Source organism: Oncorhynchus masou, chromosome 10, assembly GCF_036934945.1.
Source record: "Oncorhynchus masou masou isolate Uvic2021 chromosome 10, UVic_Omas_1.1, whole genome shotgun sequence".
NCBI lineage: Eukaryota > Metazoa > Chordata > Actinopteri > Salmoniformes > Salmonidae > Oncorhynchus > Oncorhynchus masou.
In genome coordinates, this window is record NC_088221.1 from 46,791,289 (window position 1) to 46,814,104 (window position 22,816).

General features: G+C 37.6%; 2 protein-coding genes across 6 annotated transcripts; both read right to left on the minus strand.

Annotated features, from left to right (window-relative positions):
* Nucleotides 1-351: 351 nt before the first annotated feature.
* On the minus strand, nucleotides 352-21,549 carry LOC135547693 (homeobox protein Hox-D3a-like). 5 transcript variants are annotated; one of them, XM_064976932.1, is made up of 4 exons: nucleotides 21,201-21,549; nucleotides 4,915-4,977; nucleotides 2,333-2,891; nucleotides 352-2,106 (listed from the first exon to the last, which is right to left on the minus strand). In XM_064976932.1, exons 3-4 carry the CDS (start codon nucleotides 2,787-2,789, stop codon nucleotides 1,367-1,369), a joined length of 1,197 nt encoding a protein of 398 aa, XP_064833004.1. In that variant the 5' UTR covers nucleotides 2,790-2,891; nucleotides 4,915-4,977; nucleotides 21,201-21,549; the 3' UTR covers nucleotides 352-1,366. The 5 variants fall into 5 exon arrangements, with proteins under 5 accessions (XP_064833004.1, XP_064833002.1, XP_064833001.1 ...); XM_064976930.1 differs by lacking the exon at nucleotides 21,201-21,549 and adding an exon at nucleotides 17,466-17,579; XM_064976929.1 differs by lacking the exon at nucleotides 21,201-21,549 and adding an exon at nucleotides 17,466-17,579 and having other exon boundaries at nucleotides 4,915-5,073.
* On the minus strand, nucleotides 10,010-13,882 carry LOC135547695 (homeobox protein Hox-D4a-like). Its single transcript, XM_064976934.1, has 2 exons — nucleotides 13,404-13,882; nucleotides 10,010-12,986 (listed from the first exon to the last, which is right to left on the minus strand). The coding sequence occupies exons 1-2, from the start codon at nucleotides 13,810-13,812 to the stop codon at nucleotides 12,685-12,687; spliced, it is 711 nt and encodes a 236-aa protein (XP_064833006.1). The 5' UTR covers nucleotides 13,813-13,882; the 3' UTR covers nucleotides 10,010-12,684.
* Nucleotides 21,550-22,816: the final 1,267 nt, after the last annotated feature.

Here is a 22,816-nt window from a genome sequence, read left to right on the forward strand (position 1 = left end):
CAAGAGATTTCCTAGGTCTCTGGTTTCTCTTTCGATTCAATTTCAATCTCTACCTCATATGCATGCTTTGACAAATACATTATTTTCGATATGTGTCTTTGATCTGCTTGCCTTTAGGCAATGTTTGTACTGTGCACGCTCTCAACTGGACATGCGTGAATAGAGACATGCCATTTCTTTGTTTAGGCTGTAAGCCTTCTTTCTATTTGACATTACTTCAAAATGGCGACGAGGCAAATTCATACCTAGTCCCAACCTGCGGCTGTAGCATAACCATTTTCTCACTGTTTTCACATTTTTCTACGTGTGTTAAATGTATGGAAAAATAACGGTGCTTTTTAAACCACTGTGTAAATTTAAGCACTTTATTTACAAAATGTTAAACACATTAAAATATAACATTTCCCTATCATTAGCGTTTCATAAATGTATGCATGGACAGTCCAACTGATGAAATGACAATGACCTGATATGAAAATTGGCAATGACAACAAATGACATACTGGTGTGTTTCATTTCTGTAATATTCGGTATTTCGATAGGGCTACATGTAGCCTAACTTTGTTTTTCATAGACACGTGAAAAATTCCCCAATATTCCCAGATTTACACGTAGGAGTTCCTTCTACAACAAACCTAAGATCACCAGCCTCTGAAGGCATATTTTAAAACAAGCATTCACCAAAAACCCGTGTACCTATTGAAGGGCCATGATGTCAAAGTCTGTCCAACGATGTTGCATAAATTCTAGATGCCCATATAAATAGTCATACATGTAAATTATAAATAATGTGTAATACAAAAACCTTAAATAATACATACAGAAAATTAGATAAATGCAATACAATCTTGGAAAAATAAATAAGACGCTTCAAATATAGCAAACAGACACCTTAGAGCTTTTTTTATTTTTATAAAAACCCATAAAGATGGGAAACTACTGTCAGATCTACAGGACTTACCTTCAAGTAATGTTAATGACGTTTTCCGTCCCCAATACTGCGCATTGCACTTCAGAAAACGAGCAACAGACAAACGGTCTCCTGCGCATCCTCAACAGACAAACGGTCTCTCCTGCGCATCCTCAACAGACAAACGGTCTCTCCTGCGCATCCTCAACAGACAAACGGTCTCTCCTGCGCATCCTCAACAGACAAACGGTCTCTCCTGCGCATCCTCAACAGTCAAGAAAAATGGCCCAGACATATTCTTAGAAAGTAATTATTACACAATAGCATTAATAGTAATGTCAATAATAACACTGGTAATACATGGCTGACTTTTAGTGTAATCATATAAATGACTTGAGACTACTGAGATAATAAAAGAGCCTAACAGAATTTGGGCACAGACAAAATCCTCACATTTTACAAATGCGTTAGTTTAGGCGCTTCCTGAATCCTTCCCTGAGACGCATGGTGAGAGCTGAGGTCTGTATATGTGGGATGGGGATCACAGGGTCCATGGTGGTGGTTGCCTGGAATCTGAGCGGCACAGCTGTAGTCCACGCTGGCGGATGAGGGATGGGGTAGATGGCCGAGGTTGAACATGGGACCCGAGGCTGGCATGGAATCAACGAAGTTTCCCCCAACGTACACCGGACTGCCTTGCAAATTAGCGTTGGCAAAGCCACCATTGCCTTGCATGCTGTGGTGCTCGTATTCGGAGCCCGGATACCTTTTCTGTTGCGGTATACAGCCACCTAATGGTGCCGTGTAAGCTGCCAAGCCGTACATGTTTTGCTGGGGTTTGGCGAATGAAGGGGGCGACGGTGCGTCATAGCTGAGACAGTTTACGTTGACAGAATATCCGATGTGATTTGGACCACTTAATGGTGGGCTTCTGTCCGGGGAGTGTCCGATGGGAGAGTGCATTATCCCCTTAGCCTTCTGATCCTTTTTGTACTTCATCCTTCTGTTTTGAAACCAGATCTTTATTTGGCGCTCAGTGAGATTCAATAAATTAGCCATCTCCACTCTTCGGGGACGACACAGGTACCGGTTGAAATGGAACTCCTTCTCAAGTTCTACAAGTTGTGCACTGGTGTAAGCAGTTCGGACCCGTTTGGAGGCTGGACCAGGTGGGCTTTTTTCATCGCAGGACTCACCTGAAAATACATAGTAAACACCATAAGTCTCTTTGTGTATTATGAATGATTTATCATAGGCCGCCTCAGCTGCCTAAAATGACCAGTAAAATAATCACCCTTTTACGCATGCATACGCACCACCATGTCCAGACGAATCATGCTTTTTAACACACACACACACACACACACACACACACACACACACACACACACACACACACACACACACACACACACACTGTACCTTCTGCGGTTGAGCAATTGTTGTTGCTGCTGTTGCTTTTCAGTTTGGCGTTCGATCGCGTCTCCTTCATCCATGGGAATATTTGTTTGTTAGTGACTGGTGTGGCAGTATGAGAATCATTGTTTGAGGGAGATTTCTTCTTCTGGGATGGAGTGTTGCTGGAGTTAGGCGAAGAGGCCGACAATGGAGGCGCTTGCGGCTGTTCACGAATACTCGGCAGTTGGCTGTTTCCTTGGCTGCTACTGGATCTCGTGCAGTTTCCATCCATGGTATTGTCTTTATGAGTTGGTGGCCGTACAGTTGGGGTTTGTATTGGACAAACTGAACCCTGATAATCACTCTCAAGGTTAGAAGTGGAGTATGGCTGGTGACTGGGGCCATAACTATATGACTCGGATTTGGGGTAAGAGTAGCTTCCAAAGACTCCAGAATTATCGTAGAAAGTAGCTTTCTGCATTGTGAGGATTCAAAACAAGAAGGCCAATGCAGCCCTGTCCAATGGTATGGGTGTTCTTCTATCACGTGATTGGAGTTTCCCACCGCCTCAGTATTCTTTCACCTAGGAAGAGAACAGTTGTTGTGCTCATTATGCAGGCAATATGAATTGAACATGTGGTAAACCAATACACAATCGTGATTGAGTATACACTATATTCATCAATAACCTATTACTCATGTTCTTAATATTCCTGAAGTCTGCTATTTTCAGCATTTGTTTCAATATAACTCCGTGTAATATTACAAACAAAAACACGTGCTCTTTTATGAAAATAAATACTACAAAAATGCAGTATTGTAATATGTATTTCTTCACTCTCCAAACTTTACTTTCCTAAACTATCAAATCATCAATAAGCCCTCTCAACCTCTCACTTTCAATCCATTTGGCATGTTTGGCACAAACTAGTTAAAGTTTAACTTGTGCCAAGAGATCAAAAGATTTTCTTCTTGAATTACTTGAGAAAGGGAGCTGAATCAGCATGGTGACTCACACAATATCCCTTTCTGTTCCTAATCACAATACCCCACAAACCACCATCAGCTCTTATTGTTTAACAGACTAACATGTTCCAGAACTGCTCTCGATGTATAATTCATAATTTATTTCAAAATCACGTTTATAAATCTCGTGCATATGTTTTGTTTATTCGTTGTTAACTTAAGTACAAAATGTCACACTAACATGATTTTTCTGTTTTTAATGCCACTTCGAAAGGTAACTTTATTCAAATAGCAATTATTAAACCATTAAATTATTTTAGAAAATATTATCACGATGTATGTGTACTAAAATAAGTGCCATCATCTCTCCCTGTTTTCTCACCAACATATCGGGGTGGTCGGAATGGGTGACTTCCCTAAATGCTAATGATGTGCGTGTAGCCTATGACAAACGCTTCTATATTCAGGCAACCTGACATACTCTGTAATCAGTAAGCCTGTATTTATTTTATAGTTAGCAATCATCTACCAGAGCCTAGACTAGGATACTCACATATTGTATTCTGTCCAACATTTTCTAGCTACTTTTGGAAACAATTTCGCATTGTAGGCTTGAAATAAGTAACACACTGAATGGCCAAGGCATGAATAGGAGACGAATTAATACAGTATGCAGACTGAAAGTCCGCGCGGTGCATATCAATGCACCTGTCATGGTGGACCGAAGCAAAAGGTATAAGTGCAAATGTAATGGTCGTAAACGCCTTAGAGAGGACTGAAAAGGAAAACACCCACCAAGACTTGCCACCCACAGGAAGGCAAGCTAAAGAATTACATACTCCGCAAGTTCTGCAGCAATAATAGAGAGGCCGTTTGTATAAATCGAGCCCCTACAATCATTCTGCATTGCTGAAACTACGCTCTCGCAATTGCACGTTTTAAACCGCAGAAAAGGGAATCATTTTGTTTATAAAGTGGACCATCACCGTTGACGCAAAGGTGAACATATTCCTGCTTGAAATTCGCATTGAGGAGGTGATGGGGTGACCGATATAATTATGTTTTGATGTTAAATGTTAATTCTGAATGATGTGCCCACTGGGCACGCAGTCGTCAATTCAACGTCTATTTCACATGGGTTCAACGTAATTTAATTGACATGATGTGGAAATACGTTGATTCATCATGTGTGCCCAGTGGGTAGCCTAGCTATCTTTACTAACCAACTATATAGTAGTGTAGGTGAATATGTTTCCTAATGAGGCGTATATGTTCTGCTTAAACAAAGCGATGATATTCTGTTGCATCTGATTTTACGCTACCTTCTGGCATGTCAACATGGTGAACCTTCTTCAATGGATAAAGGATTAAGAGCAGGTCTTAAACGAGTCTCTGGTTGGCTAGGCGTTAGGTTTACAATTACAAGTGAAACTGAAAATGCGAATTGAGTTGAAAGTTTGCCATTCACCAATCTAGATAACTGGTTCGTCTTCACTTGATCTTTTTTTTAAGGACCTATTGAAAACAATTTTTGAGGGAAAAAGGGATATATAGGTCTATATGAGCGGACATTATTGTTTGGTGCGTTCATTTTAAACCCGTATTATGTAATGGCAGTTCATTAAATAAATGCTGCTCACCGTATTTTATGCAGATCACTGTTGTGTTTTTCTTCACGCGCTCATCATTCCATCCACCATGACCTGAAAGAGAAAACAGTCCATGAGTTCTACTGCTTTCGTCCCACAATTCCCTCATTTCATTTTTCTTCACGTGCTCATCATTCCATCCACCATGACCTGAAAGAGAAAACAGCCCATGAGTTCTACTGCTTTAGTCCCACAATTCCCTCATTTCATTGGAAGAAAACAAATGGGATTACTGTAGGGTAATCATTTCATTGGAAGAAAACAAATGGGATTACTGCAGGGTAATCATTTCATATGAAGAAAACACATGGGATTACTCTAGGGTAATCATTTCATATGAAGAAAACATATGGGATTACTCTAGGGTAATCATTTCATATGAAGAAAACAAATGGGATTACTCTAGGGTAATCATTTCATATGAAGAAAACAAATGGGATTACTGCAGGGTAATCATTTCATATGAAGAAAACACATGGGATTACTCTAGGGTAATCATTTCATATCACAAATGACTCCATGTATATAGATGTTCTGTTGAGATGATATTGTACTGATTTGCTTTTGATTCGCTTTTGATTTGCTTTTGATTTGCTTTTGTTTACAGTGAGATTTTTGATGAAAACATAATCTGATATAGCACCATAATTCACTTCTACGAACAAGTATCTATTCTAATCCTTATAACAGGATATACGATTTTTTTTTTAAATGGGACACATTATTTTTTTTACATTTAAATGCATTTAAACCGAGCATTTAGTGCGGTGGTGGAGAGACAACAACTCTTACACTGAAGATTGTATAGAAAGATGAGCTGGCCAAAATATTTAGCAGGCATAGGCCTTTTGGCTGACCTTTGGCTCGTTCAGCAATAACTCATAGATTAATGAACAACGAGCAGAAGGGGTTGAAGAAAGTCACAATGAAATCCTAAAACCACAGAACTTTTCACCAGTGTTTTTAAAGCTGAAACACAAGTCTGACGACGGGATACATGGTCACATTTGTAGGAGATAAACGTCAGAATAAGAAACAAATCTGTAGGCTAGCCTACTTGATGTAAATTTGAACTCTGCTTTACTTAACTAGCATATTGCTTTGAGGTTATTTTCTCTCGGCTAATAAGAGCTCATTTTCTCATTTGATTTATAGCCTAGCGTTTCTTAGAAATATTTAAAACTACGAAATATTGCTGAAGTCGAAGTCGATATGTTTTGAGTGGATTTGAAAGTGTATTGTTAGGATATATTGTTACTACTCCGGCTAGACACGATCCTCTTTTGATACAACAATGTTTCTCGCCAACGCATTGCTACGGTAAGTTTGGTATATACAATAGGCTGCTACAAGAATCGTCGTCGAAAATTGCACTTACATCTGCTGTCGTTTCATCCTTATAGTTTTGTGTCCATTGTGTGCTTTTGATATGAAGTTGACTTAAAAGTTGTTGTTAAATTATTTAGAAATCGAATCAAATTATATAACGTTTTGCGCATCGCTGGGAAGCATGGGAGTAAATCATTCGTTAAATGTTCCTACTTAAACATGTTTAGAAAGCTAAGGCCTATAGCTTTTAGGAGCTTGTTAATTTGGCTATTGTTTAAGACGAAGTTTGGGATAAATCCTCCGAATTATTGGATGTGCTCGTCTTGTTATTCATTTGATTCATATCGCTAGATTTGGCATCTTCTTAAGGCTTCCATGAAGAAGAAAAAATCGTCAAGAGACGCACATCCTAAACTAGGCTTAATTTACAAATATTTACTTGGAATACATTTGCTTTAATTCAGTAGAGTCAGAAAATAATTTGTTAAAATCACTCATATATTACTTGAAAATATATTACAGTCAATAACATGAAAGGGAACAATGTTGTTTAGACCTAATCCTAATTCATATTAGGCCTATAATACATATATATATTTTTGAATTATCCAATAACTTCACAAAGGAATCATGTAGCCTACGCAAAAATGAGTGCAGAACATCAATTCAAATAGTTTTAAATAGCCTTTATTTGATCTAAATCAAAATGGGTTTATATATTTTTGGTCTTATTTTAAATTAAAATGATTGAATCCATTATTATTTGTTTTTATCTGGTACATTTGCAGGTTAACAAACCACACAAATCACGTCTAACATCACTGTGATGATAAGACAAATACATGTGATTTATGATCTAGAAGTCAGAATGAAAACTTCCTCCGCTTCTTTTTCCTTTTCTTGTGGTCAGTTTTCCTGTAACTGCAAAATCAGCTGAAAACCGGCTCTCAAACTACATCCATCCAAACTAGCCTTCGAAAGTGGTTTCTCAAAATTGTGAAGCTGTCTTAAAATCGTATATCAGGTCCATTAGACGAAAGGCTATCTGTGTAGTTGCCGACAAGATCCCCTCTGAATGGAATAAATCATATTTATTCTCTCGTGTTGTGTAAAGCCATGGTTAAAAGGTTGCATTTTGTCATACAATTGCTTACCTGTGAATCAGTGGATCATATGCTCGTGCTTCTTAGTCTCAAGTCCTTTCCCTGCAGTCTCTCGAATTTATCCTTCACTCTTTGTCTGTAGATAATACTGTCCTAAACCTGATCTTGCGGTTTTTCAGACATTTCCATATACCAATGCAGACAGTATTCCCGAAAGAATGGAAAGACTCACATTCAACTACCAATAAAAAAAAACGAAGGTATCCTTATTCCACCCCAAAAAAAATCTCGGCCAATCAATCTCCTATTGAAAAATACAGGTTTTCAGACACAGTCACAGATTTGAAGCTAACATTGGGATGTTGTTGTTGTTGTTGTTTATGTGTGTTTCGGAAACCGTTATGATGACAAATAAAGGAACCGTCTTAAAATACGAGCATATTTGTTCACGTGATCGAGCTACCAGATTGTTCTGACTGGGGGTGCTTCTCCAACCAAGCCTTTGCTCCCAAACCCATTTTGAAATGGGAACGCGTTTACATTCCCTTATCTGACCTGTGTCCATGTTGAAAATACTTCACTTGCGATTTGATTTCATTTTGTCGATCTTTTTTTTTCTTCTTTCCTTTGCAATAAATATTATTGTGATTATTTAGTCATCTTTAACATATAATATTAAGCTATACATTTTGATTAAATGTATTTGTTTACCTGATTACAAAGCCTCTAACCCGATAATACATGTCGTTTTGAGAATCCTATTCAAATGTGGTTGTGAACAGAATTTCGTATACACATTGAACATGTGGATTTGTCCATATATTCATTATTGGTATACTTGTAACTATAACCATATTGCTCTCACAATTTAAAAAATAAAAAATAAACGTTAATTGTATATCTACAATGTGATACTTGGTTAAGTAAGATGTGCATTTTTATAATGTTAGAAAATCCATGTACCAATATTGATATATGAGAAAAGGCGTCTGAAATTGTATTGAAATAAACCAATTTGTAAACCCTTTGTCTCCTGTGTGTCCGCAGCGCTATCATGGTGTTCTTTTTCAGATACTGTTTTCGATGTAAATAGAAAAATACCTTTAAATAACAATTTGTGAGCTCAAAAATCTATTTGAAGATGGAGATTTTAAAGCCATAAAAGACAGCGGGGGGAGCTGGCCGAGAGGTAACTTGCACTGAGGAAAGGATAGAGGACTACGAGCGTCGTAGCATATGTTCATGGGTAATAAAATGGAAAGATTTACAGTGTGGCCCGGGCCTCCAACAGCCTCGCACCATTTCAGGAATTATCGAGAATGATTTACACGGTGGGCAGATAACTGTCCACCTGCTCAAACACAGCTTCTACTACACTCAGAGATACATTGCGAATTATCCCCCATCAACAATAAAAAACAATGTTAGCAATGTGGCGTCATCTCAGTTGAATCTAAAGAGAGATATTCTTGCAACAATGTTTCCGATTTGTGTTATTGCTATAACGCATGTAGCTGGAGTGTAATCCAAAGAAAACAGGAAGATGTTGTATTAACATATTGCACTTGTACCACTTTTAAATGTTTTTCAACTTAGCACTCTGTTTACATTTTGTAACAGACAATTTGGTGTAAAACAATGACTGAATTAATCTCTTTAGGAGTATTATAAATCACAGAGGCTCTAACATACAGCCCTCAAGAACGAAATAGAACATCCCAACAGTGCTGCTTTCATTATGCTCCTGCATTCATCAATACAACTATTTCACACAGAATTTGACTGAAAATATTAAAAATGTTGTTTCTACCTGCTATGAAACATAACAAGGATGCTAGTTGTCAAACATCGCCACTTTATAATATTGACCTGGTTCTCTTGGTATATTTCTTCCCAAAAAGCGAAGCATTGAAGAATGCAGTTCAGCCTGTCCAAGGCACACGCATCAAAGGGCGCTATTTATCATATATCTGACAGATATGGTCATTTACCATCTTGCAAAAAAAAAAAAAAAAAAAGAAGAAGCTAAAATATTTACCTACCAAGCTTCCATTGGCTCAGATGCTGTGTTAAAGTGCTGGCTTCAGATGCGTTGAGTATCGGAGCGATTGGATATTATTTTCTTGGGATCTTTTCAGTTTTCAAGTCTGATAGAGTCCTCGCGATTAATGACGACGCCGTGTTTCTAGGGGATGTGCTGCATGAATTATTTAGACAATCACGTGGTCAGAAATAGAGCGAGGAGCGGTATATTCTCCGAATTATATCTTCGAATGCAGACAGCACAGTTTAATACATTTTATTAAGGGGCTGTCTCGCTTGGCGAAGACAGTTTCAGCGAACAGCTGGAAATCAAATATGGCCGTTTGAAAGCCATTGTGATCGCAGCAATGGTGCATTCCATATTCGATGTAGTCATTGAAGATGGCACTGCCTATGGCTCTCATTTATTGCTTTCAGACATGTAGGTCAATGCCCACTGCACATGGTAGGGCAGGTACTGACATACGATTGCTTTCCCAAACTCTATTACATGATAGGCATTTTATCATTATTCCCATGGTCACTTCAGTGAACTATGGAAAGACCATTTACATGTTTACAAGCCTCATAGGTCCACTGTGGAAAATAAACATGGGAATGTGAGATTCAGCAATCCATTATGGTAGTCTTAAGAATGCACACGTATAACAACATGGTTTGCATGTAGAACTGTTGTTTATTATTGCATCATTTGGTACAGTTTTCTTTCATTTGCTATGACATGACATGCGCACATTGCTTGTACACTGACATCTATGTAGTGGAAAACGGAAGATGAATAGGTATCAGTGTAAAGGCCTGATGAGAGTGACACGAAGCTTATAAAGGAGCGGGCGGAGGAGGAGAAGACACATGCACTCACACAAACACACGCACACACACAAACACACGCACACACACAAACACACGCACTCACACAAACGCACACACACAAACACACACAGAAACACACGCACTCACACAAACACACGCACTCACACAAACACACGCACTCACACAAACACACGCACACACACAAACACAAACACACGCACACACACAAACACACGCACACACACAAAGAAACAAAACACACACACAGAAACACACACAGAAAGAAGCAGACAAGCATTCAAGTGATACAGGTTTTAATCCAAGCATGGTCACAAATATAATCACACTGAGCCTACGATTTTGCTAACAGTTCCTTGACTGGTTTGGATAGGACCACATTAAAATTCCCGAAATCTATGGCACTGACTAACATTGGTGTGGTTAAGGGGACATTTGATGATTCTTGCTATAAAACTGAACTTTGTCACATTGTCATCCAACAATGCCATATATTTTTTTCTTCTTCTCTCAAACAAGCACAATAAGGGTAAAAATAAATATCTCAATCTGTGAGATGTGTCAACCTTTGTGTAAATCAAGCATTGATGGCAATGACAGACATTTTTGTAAAGAACCTCGGAATACTTGATACAGAAATATATTGACAAATGTGAGTGCTCTGTGCCACCACAATGCATATCATGGAACAATCTCTATTTTCCCATTAAAACGTTTCGCATGTATATACAGACAAAAAAAAGCGGATATACAAAAAAGGTCAGCCAGGATTGCATATTAACACGGCGTGACGTGCAACCAGTACCATTTGAGTTACATCTCGCAGAATAAATATAGGCTTTAAAACGTGGCATGTTTAACCAGGTTATATACGCGTTCCATATTCTAATACTAAAGTACAAAATGTATTTAATGAAAAACTGCATGCGAATAGCGCCAGTGAGACAAGTAGACTATAGGTCCAACGGGTTAAGGGTTCAGAGGTCACTCCTCGCGGCTGAAATGTGTCTAAGGCTATAGAAACACTGTCCTCTGGTTGAACCTGCCTCTGGAGCTTTTGTCGAACTTCAGTTGAAATACCTTTTCAACTTCTCGTCGTGAAGACTCTTCAGAGGGAAGACATCTTCGCAATGCAAGCCGTCTTCGCTTTTTGTCACGAGGACAATGATAGGAACAATAAGAATATCTGTCTTGAGGCATGACATGAATGCCTGTGTGGCTAGGTTTGGTTTAAATCAATGCCAGAGTAAACATTTTAATACTGCATTTCAACACTGCATAAGAAAATGTGAGATCATTGCTAATAATCCATAACATTTGTAAACAGATTGCATACAATAAAACGTTCGTTGCTCAAATATGTTTCGAACTGTTGTGGGTTTTAATAAGGAAATGTACAACTATTTAATTAAATAAATACTCATAAAGAAATGTAATAAATGTAATGTCTATATTACAAATTGTTGTTGAATAAGAATAGGGGAAACATAGGGTTGTTACACGTATTTATATCCCTCAACGTGCTTAACATTTAATATATACTATTAATAATGTTCTGTTCGTTTTGATCAAAATAGAAAATAGTGAAGCATCTAAATAAATATACATTCGATGCAAAGAACAAGACAAAGTCATGATATAGTTTCAGATGCCATGTGTGAGACCCGCTTTAAATGTACACTGTTTACAAAGATGTCCAAAGAGATTTATAACTGAATACGGGCCCTGGGTAGAGTCTGCACACTGGAATGTTTTGTTTCTCAATAGAATTTAACGCCATTTTAAAAGCTTTATTGTATAAAAGTTTTTTTAAAACGTTAAACAAAAAAATTCAACCAGTTAGCGCCCATAAATACGAGTTCAATAGTTTCTTTAAGCTAGCCTATATTAAAGTAATACATATTGTCACTTGTCTGAAAATTATGTATAGATCAACTGATGCAGCAATTACCTTTTCTTTTTTTTTAGCAATCATATGAATCAAATATTATTTGTCTTAATAGTTCGATTTCATCACAACACAATTTCTAATTAAAGTGTGTACAAAAGCTTCACATCATTTTACGTATGTTTTATTTTTTTTAAATAAATATATACATGTTCATGCCTTACTCTGACTTTTGTGGTGCACGTGGGAAGAGTGACATTATAGAATCAGCGAGAAGAGTATAATCAGAAAACATCTCTAATAAAATTTATTTCGATCTGCAATACCTCTTCGAAGCATGTTAAGCATGTAGTGATGAAACGCTTCTCAGTTCAGTTACAATGTTGGAAATTGACTCAATTCAATGAGCCAACACAACGAGGGTACCTTCTGACTGTAACTGACATTATATAACTATTGTACGTTAAATCACAATGACCAAAATGTCATGTTTTGAGACCATGCAAAGTCACTTGTATAATATAGGATGTTATATACAATTCATTGAACGGTCAAAGTTTTCACATCTTAGAAAGTTGTGACATCAGTCTGGTTATCCTTCTGGATACTTGGTAACTGTTGGCCGGAAGCACAAGCAGCTCTTCCCTTTGTGTTCGGTAGTTTGTGGTCTTTTTTCCATTTCATTCTTCTGTTTTGAAACCAGATTTTGATCTGACGCTCGGAGAGAACGAGTATATGGGCAATCTCTATGCGACGCCGCCTGGTCAGATACCTGTTAAAATGAAATTCTTTTTCCAGTTCCAAAACCTGCTGTCTTGTATAAGCTGTCCGAGACCGTTTGGGTTCAGGTCCTGTGTAATCCGGGTTTACTGTGAGAAACAAAATACCAATGTGAGACAATTAAGTCCCAGTTAAATCAAAACATAAAGCCCTTAATGGGACGCTCCAAACTTCTAGCTAAAACAAAACAATGGACACTCGATCCAGAAATGAAATTGAACGAAACTATGACCAAACTTTGATCCAATTAGGTCTAATTTCAACCCCTTCATTCAAATATTGTCACAATAAACTGTACCATAGTCATAGGCCAGTGGACGTAAGGAGCTCTGAGACCGCCAGATAGCCAGCGGCCTATTTCCTGAGCAATAAACATTTACGGCTGGTGTAACTGACAGCCCCTTCAAAGCAGACCATAAATATTTCACGCAATGATTTTAGAGTGACTAAAATCCTGGACCTCAACTTGTCCCAAAGCGACGTTGAGAGGGAAAAGTGAATCTTACCCGTAGTTACGTGGACTTTCTTCATCCAGGGGTAAACTACTGCAGGCTGCTTGGCTTGTATCCCGTTTTGATTCTTTGTGTTTTGTTGCTGACCACAAGTCCGGGGTCCAGTCACTTGGACCGGGGTACACGGTTCGGTCTGTGCGGTAAAAGTGCTAGTGTGGCTGTCTCGCCCCTGCACATGACCCCGTGGCTCTACTGTAGGACTATGCACAGTGGTACAACTGAAGGGCTGCTCGGGGTAGTTTGACCGTGGATAGATTCCTGGATGCTGCAAATCTGGGTCCTGCGATGGACCGTAGTAGCCTCTTCCCTGCTCATGTAGATAGCTATTTTGCGAATATTCCTCACAAGGGGGAAATTGTGGGTCCACATACTTAGAGTTCAGCATATACGAACTCATGGCCATTAATTTATGAAGGTAGAAATTACAATGTTTTCTCGAGTTGTCTTTTTTCCACCACCATAAAGCCCTCCTATTTGCTGTCAACTGAATAAAGTTAGAGAACCATGTGACCAGATAGGGCCAATGGAGGTAAAGCTATTTCATTAACGGGTAGGGCCTACATATACACACCAATAGCAGCAATTTCCACTAACTTCAAAACATCTAAATTATGTTGAATAAAAGCAAATATTTAACCAATTTCAATGAAGGATTGACAATGTGAGCCCTATATTGAAAAATAAGATTTTAAATAGTTAATGTCAATATCTAAATATCAATCATGATCATCTAACCGTCAATGGGAAATCATCCGAATGGATTTAAATACAACGTCGGTGTATATACGGACATTTAGATGGTTTTGTGCAATACTATGGTTAACATGCTTCAACTTCTACAATACTAAATCAAACTAAAGCCAGTGAGTCTGACAGATAAACAAACAAAAGATACAAAACGTCTCGCGGGCTCAAAAAGAGGGGGGATAAAGCCTGGGGACAATTGATGGGGACTGTCTTTGTCAAGAAAGGGTCATCCACAAGTTAGAAGAATCTCATCATTTCATCTCCCCTATCCCTTTCATAACTACTGAAAGAGCCTCGTGGCAACGAACCAATGCCAAACAATCAATAATTAAATGATTGAAATGTAAATGTTAAATATGTTTAAAAAATGAATTACCTTGAAACCATGTTCGAAATTGTTTAGATTTCAGTCTGGTATGATAGCTTTTTTAATACGGCGGTTTCTGTTCACTATCAAAATGAGAAGGACTGTTTGGCTTTAATGATAGGTGTTCTGGCCAAAAAGCGACACCTGCAAAGGTGTTTTATATTATCAAATCAAATCAACAAATGAAATGACACGTGACACTGTAAGTGCATATTACTAAAACATGCACTCGCACACATTGGTATTACAATATAATATATCATGTTAAATCACCCTAAAATGACACAATGCAGCAATTCAACGAAGAGCTTTCCATCCAGATTTGTGATTCAAAACATCTGTAAACGTAGATAAGTAATTCGACGTTTTTGCATCGACCATATACTCCCCTAGAATCGAATCTGTGACTGTTGTTTTATCACACAAATTCGGTTCTACAGGGTATATATAGACGACGGAATAGAGGGGTCCCATAATTTCTTTCAATTCAACAAAAGTCCAGCCATGAGATTCTCAAAAAGACCAATAAAGAGCCTATTCCTACGCCATACACTTACTATTAACAATTGTACACAACGAAAGCGTATGAACATTCTAAATAAGTTAGAATTATTTCCATCAAATCATAGCCCCTGACGAATCAGATATTGGTCCTGACTAATCAGATATTGGTCCTGACTAATCAGATATTGGTCCTGACTAATCAGATATTGGTCCTGACTAATCAGATATTGGTCTAGGCTAGTGCATCATGAAGCTGAACAATTCTGTTCCATTTGATTCTGAATCAAGTTCGCAGCCACCAAAAGTATGTATTACTTTTAATACGCTTTTAATACACGTTATGCATTGGTTAGAGGTACAGGTAAACAACATAGGTCATTCACAACTGATAGACTACCGATACCAGCCTGTGCTCGATACACTGTCCGAAGTTTGAAAATCGAGTGGACCCATAAGGCAAAAGGCTAAAGGCCACGAGGTTAAACTAAATCACTTACAAACCTATCAAAAAGTGTCATTATTTTTTCTTTGCCAACCGCTCAAAGAGTACAAAAGTTCACGAATCCCAAATGACACTTTATTTGACCGCCTTGGTTACCTCATGGTCTAAATTCTTGGGAATATGCCACTGTGGGAATGTCCTACAATGACATACATTTTTCAATTATATATAAATGATTTAAATCAACTGAAAACATTCTTTTAAGAAAAAATTATTTGCCAAATGCCTTCTAAATTGGACTGAGTACTATACTCTCCTAATTATAGGCCGAGGTTTTGTTACTGGACAATTTCTGTAGTCTAATTTCTGTACTATAATTTTGGTACTTTAAGAATAACGGCTATAGGTCAAAGGCTATAGGCCTGACGTTTTACAACAAACTGGCCACTTTACAAGCCTAAATAACGTTAAGACGGTTAAAGTTTGAATCAAATATGAATCACACACACTTGTAATTATGTCACAATTTTTAGCTTGACCTTCACCTTACCCTGAGACTTGTTCAGACGGGTCAAAGCCGAGATAGGCTAGGCTACTGAGGAACAAAAGAGTGGCAAAGTAAGTACTTGTCTTTAATCCTTCGTATGAACCAAGAATGAACCCACTTGCTATGTTTTCTGTATTATACAACTGTTAATAGGTAATAGTTCTGATTTCAAGTACCTATGTCATTAAAGCCAGATTGTGTGCCAAATCGTCATTGACAGCATGTATAATTTATGGGTTTAAGAAACATGAAACATCTGTATTACGTCTGAAATCAAATTCGTGGCATATTTATTATAAATAATGAGACATTAATGCTACCCTCTTAAACATGCAATCCTAGACTAGTGAAATTATTTCAGCTGTGCAATTCTCAACGTAATACAAATACAACCTCAATACGATATAGCCTGTCAGTTGTAGGCCTATAAATCGTTGTCACTACATTTAACAGCGAAATACACTAACGGTCACAGTGGTAGAGGATTCCGAAAAAATTGACAAAGTTTACTTTACAACTGGTTAAAAAATAAAAAGTAAAAATAAAAGGTCAATGCCTACTGTGGAGGCCTTTATAACACAATTCTGATTCGTGCATGTTGTCATTGCCCAATGTTGCGTCATGAAAATGTGTTTGTATATTGGATAACAAACTAAATAATCTACATTCCTTCCAATGTCATCACTTCACTTCATGACATAACATCACAATGTAAGCCTATACAAACACCCTGATATGGGTCAAATGAAGATATTACAAGGAACTATGATTCGATAATGTTCTGTACTAGGGGGCGCGATAGAGCATGGCAATTAAAACATATATATTGTTGGGGTATTAAGATTCAAAAGGCCTGATGTGTATTTAACGTAATTAATATATTGTTATAACAAGGCATATGTTCCAAAAACGTCATTTAACGAAATGCTAATAGCTGTAAACGCCATTGAGTCTGTGACAACAACAGGTTGATATTTTTCCCTCCCAAGTCTAACCTCGCCAGCCAACAGCTTATAGACTTCAGATCCTCACAAGCCTATTCGCCATTGTCATTCAAATAAGTGTGCGCATTGCAGGCAAATAAAAATGTAACAGGTTTTAATAATCCATCACGCAATATTAGCCTAGGCTATATGAAGCAAAAACGAATATACCTAGGCATATAGGCTACCAGCCATTTTCCAAAACGCATTGTTTCTCGAACGAGTGATTTGAACGACTGTAAAAACGACTGTCATATCCGCAATAAATAAACAGCTAAGTATTGACATATTCAAACACATCCTGTTTTCCGTACATCCTGGCCCATGCAAAATACACATCCACTAATGTGGTTAAAGTTCTGTATTTCGAAGCTGGCAAACAAACTACAGGCGACAGACATGTATACCTGATGACATCAGCATCCGCACTAGATTTAGTAGCCTATCAAATGATAAAACAGCTTACCGCAAAGTCCACCGCAATGCTTCGAATAGGAAAACATATCCATGTTCAGACAAAAACAGAGGTTTAATACCTGCTTCCACCAATTCAAAGCTCTATTCCAAGCCATCGGTACGGCTTTACTAATACACAATGAGAAATATACTTTGGCTTGTCAACTCCCAGGCCATAAAACAAAGTTTAATGGCATCACGTGCTCCCCCACAGCCATTCACAGACACAGCACTGGTTCCATAAATAACCGTCAACAGTTGTACTTATTCAACAACGACGATTACTCTGATGCCATATAAAATATGCAACACCCCACAAAAAACGTGTTATTTCTAGTTCACCATGATATGAATTGCCGTGTGCTTCTTTTCATACATATATGTATTTTTAGGTCATTATAAGACATAACAAAAGTCTGACAAACTAATATGTTACAGGTCTACATCTACCGATAGCTTTTTGCTCTTCTTGGCTTTTTGCCCATCAACACCTTTCCGATGACCCTCTGTGATCTCTGACGTAGTCTACACACATCTGTGGGTGTTTCCCTCGATGTTTAATGCATGTAACGTTTAATAAAATAGGTTTCGGGTGAATCAGAAGCACACGTGTTAACTTTCCACTGTGCATAAACTGGTTGAATCAACATGTCCACGTGATTTCAATGAAATTAGTTGAACCAACGTGGAATATACTGCTCAAATTCTGCTCACATATTAATGTTGTCTCTCTCTAGGTACTTATATCGCCAAAATATAACGATAGAGAGATGTATCAATAATGCTTCAATAACACGTTATAGCCATCAAATGCATCACATGCATTGATGTAGACCCGAATCATGAATCCTCCCACTGGACACAGACGTCAGTTCAACGTCTAGTTTACATTTGGTTGAATTGTCAACGAAAGTGAATCCATGTCAAATCAACCAAAAATGTCACCCTGACATTGGATGTAGGTAAGAAGTTGGGTAAAAAATTACGAAATTCCATGTTGATTCATGTTGATTCAACGTCATCACATTACATTTTGTTGTTGTTGAAATAACCTGGAAACAACGTTTTGCCTAGTGGGCTACGTCTCTTTATAAACTATACACCCTCTAAAAAAAGAGTTTGGTTATACTCCACCTACTTCTTGATACTTCAGTTCAGAAACCACTTATTTTCAATGTCGAAAGCATAATACGGATCAGTTGGTCATATTGCGTATGGACCGATCATATATTCCAATTCAGTGACGTGTAAAGGCAAACGATTCTGGAAAAGAATCATGGGACTGTTGGGCAACAGCGCCTCTTGCTGGAACATCCTAATCATTTCCCATTTTCAACGTGTTCAGTTTTTAACCCAATTTCTGAAACGTATAGCCAATTTGTTGCCGCTGGATTTTAGCATTCATTTGCATGTCATGATATTGTGTACATGTATAAATTGTAGGCTCTGTATGCAATTCAATCTAGAAAGAATCCCTAGATGATCTAGGTTTATTATGAATTCATTCCTCATACAACAGATAGGCTATATGGATATGGATTGGAAATGTTGCCATGGTTTTCAGTAATTGTATACTATAGGCCAAACTACCCGGACACTTAAAAATATAATTCGTATGACAGTTAACTGCTACAAATTAAAAAAAAAAAATTAAACACTGTAATATGAACACAGACCAAACATAATAATCAAGTAACCCGTTTTCTTTGTCTGTTTATTTCTATATGAATGATCTGTACGTTGATATACAGTGTAATATTTAATTTAATTTATGGGCGATATGGTAAGAACGAACGAAGGATGAAATACCAGCTCTATATCCACATGTTGGGACGTGAGTTGATTTCCAATCCAGAGCATAGTCTAGAAGTTAATCGAGTAATTTAAATGCTCAGGGTTTTCTCATCCTCATTCGCAGGCCCCACTTTGATAGGCTTCCCTCGTTCCAGGCTTTCTCTCTTTTGCCGCATTGCAGTAAGGCTGTAAATACATTCGCAGCTGCCTGTCAGGCAACAGTGAAATACTGTCTTTGTTCCGTTGCCCTCATCTCAGGCAGCTGAAAAAAGCTATGAAAACTGCTTCTCTGATGGGAAAGTACAACCTTTGTATTTCAGAAAGGTTCACATTAGACTAAATGTTGCATTTTCCCACACTCCTTTGTTTTGTAAAAAACAAAAACTTTTTTTTTCACATGACAAATGTACATTTTCTCAACATTTAAAGCTGAAAAGACTACATGTAAATTGTTATTCTCTTCAGTTTACCCATGTAAGACACTGTGTGGGTATATTAGGCTACTAATATTAACCTATGTAAAGAAAAATAACTTTGATTAAATGCATTGATATATTCACACGTCCACAAAGTCCCTAATAGAAAGTGACATTAAACCCAAGACAATATCAGTAAAAACTCCGTCGTGCTGTTACCTCACACAACAGTGATGACATCGAATTCATGCTACCAAAAGAGGACTAATGAATAGACTTCCCTTAGGAAATCTAACATCCTCAAATATTCTGACAGCCAGCTCCTCAAAACTCAGCTAGGCTGCATGTTACTTCAGAGACATTATGCAATCATATATATATGTTTGAGATCATCATTATTATCATTGTTTGAGATGTATATATATATATATATATATATATATATATATATATATATATATATATATATATATATCTCAAACAATGATAATAATGATGATCTCAAACATAGACATACATAACAGGCAGAGAAACACAGATAGACACAGAGAGAGACACAGAGAGACAGACAGAGAGACACAGAGAGACACAGAGAGATACAGAGAGACACAGAAAGACACAGAAAGACACAGAGAGACACAGAGAGACACAGAGAGATAAAGAGAGAGACAGAGAGACACAGAGAGAGACACGGAGAGAGACACAGAGAGACACAGAGATAGACACAGAGAGAGACACACAGAGAGACACAGAGAGAGACACAGAGAGAGACCCAGAGAGACACGGAGAGAGACACAGAGAGACAAAGAGAGACACCGAGAGAGAGGCACGGAGAGAGATAGACACAGAGAGACAAAGAGACAGAGAGACAAAGAGAGACACAGAGAGAGAGAGACACAGAGAGAGATAGACACAGAGAGACACAGAGAGACAGAGAGAGAGAGACAAAGAGAGACACAGAGAGACAAAGAGAGACAGACTCAGACACACTGCCACACACTGCTCATACCCACAAAAATCGAAAGAACCCAACCCTGCACTTCAAAGAGTGTAAAAAAAAAGTTACACTGAAGTCAAGATAAATATGTGTCCTTGTACATTAATCATTTTGGTCGAACTACAATGAACACAACATCATTCTCACAGCAAATTACAATTCAAAGTATAGGTAAAATACCATTCACAGTTTGATGCGTTCAGATTTACATGTAATGTGAATGTAATCGTTGAGGTGTTGCCCCACAGTGCATACACACCAGCAGTGTTGCTCATGTTAAGCATGTATGTTTTGGCTATAGTCTATACATGGAATCTCGACTGCGGTTCTGATTAGACTACTGCCCTGGTGCAACGAGACAGGAAGTAGATACAGTCAAATAAACAAACATTGTATTATAATGTATATTAATATTGTTTGTTTATTTCACTTTTGTATATTATCTACTTCACTTGCTTTGGCAATGTTAACACGTGTTTCCCATGCTAATAAAGCCCCTTGAATTGAATTGAATTGTATAAAAACATAAAATGCTTACCTAATGCAGGTGGGTAATCCATGCATTTTCTTTTGGTGACTCTGTATAAATAATACATGATGTTACAGTGAAACTATACAGATTATGAACAGCAGAGGCTCTTCTGTCGATGTGTTGAGTTCGGGTATGCACAGAGAAGAGAAAGCTAGCCCTGGTACGTCAAGTAAATAAGAAATAAAGTTATCGAGGACTTGGTATGTTTCTTTCATGCAATATTAAAAGGCTAATGTTGCGAGAGTGTAGGCTGAGCGTTTTGGTTGGGACGCTGCAGTAGCAGAATGCAGAGAAAACATCGCTTGGGAAAATCAGGGAAAGGTCCATGAAGACGTTTGTCTCTTGCACATGACCAGTGGCGTCCAATGACAGGCGATAGAGGCACATAAAAAGGTCTTTTACCAAGTTGTAAATTCTCCTCTCACAAAAAAAAGAATTTCGACTGCAGCAATTCCCCCTGTTTTTTGCGCATAATGGCGGGGGCTAATTCCCCCATTTCTTCTAAAAAAAATGCTTGAACATCTCCTTTGGAAAGAGAAAGAACAGCCCCTGCATGTGTAATAAAGTTCGATTTTAACCGTAGACAAAGCACATTTGCTAGTTTTTTGAATCAGAAGATATGTGCATACATGAGAATATATAGTTTCCTATGCTAATAATGTTGCCTTTTGCCATGTTGAATAGCCTAACGAACGTGTTTCTAAACGTGTTGAGCAAATGTCGAGCCTGAACATTCCCATACAGCTAATAATGAATTAAATGGGGTGTTTTAGAACATCAGGAAACGGAAACGAAGAGAACCAAATAGTTTTTTTTTGGTTGTTGCAAAAACAAGAAGATAAAAAACAATCATGAAAACATTTATTGCAAAAATATAGCGGCACTATGCAATATTTTAACCAGAAATCAGAGACAATCCATGACAAGAAACATTTAGATGTCTTGCGTCGGTCAAAATATTACATTAAAAAAAATGGAACCATATAGATATTTGAAACGAAACATGTTCAAAAGTTGCGACGAAGGTTAGGTTAATAACCATTCGAAAATGTCAATATTGAATTATTGACATGACTTACATTCAAATTCGATCAGGCCTAACACCGTTTTGAAAATGCAACAAATAACTACACATAACCAGCCTCAAAATAGAGAAATAGTTATGTAATGAAAATAAAATATGACTTGCTGTAATATTGGAATTGTATGTAGAATTATTTATACATGTTTTGTTGTTGTATTGTTTGTACATTGTTGTGTTTAAAATGTGTGTGACTGTCCTTGTCTATCATTGTTTCAGTGTTTTGTACATGTTGTGAGTTTTTTGTGGACAACCGGAATGAGCGCTAAAAGCCTCTGAAAAAGCTCATGGAAATCCTAATACACAAACAAACAAGACAATTGTCATGTTGTGAGTAGGGTGCTCTGTCCACTGTTCTAGTCCACACCATTTGGACATATTGTCATAGCCTACAGAAAATGCAACGTAAAGGTATTTGTAAAGCAAAGCACACAACTCTATAGTCCATGAAATCCAGGACTATGATTCATCAGACTATTGTGCATAATGTCATAAGATCAACAAAATATATATATATATAATTTATGTATTTTGGCGTGCT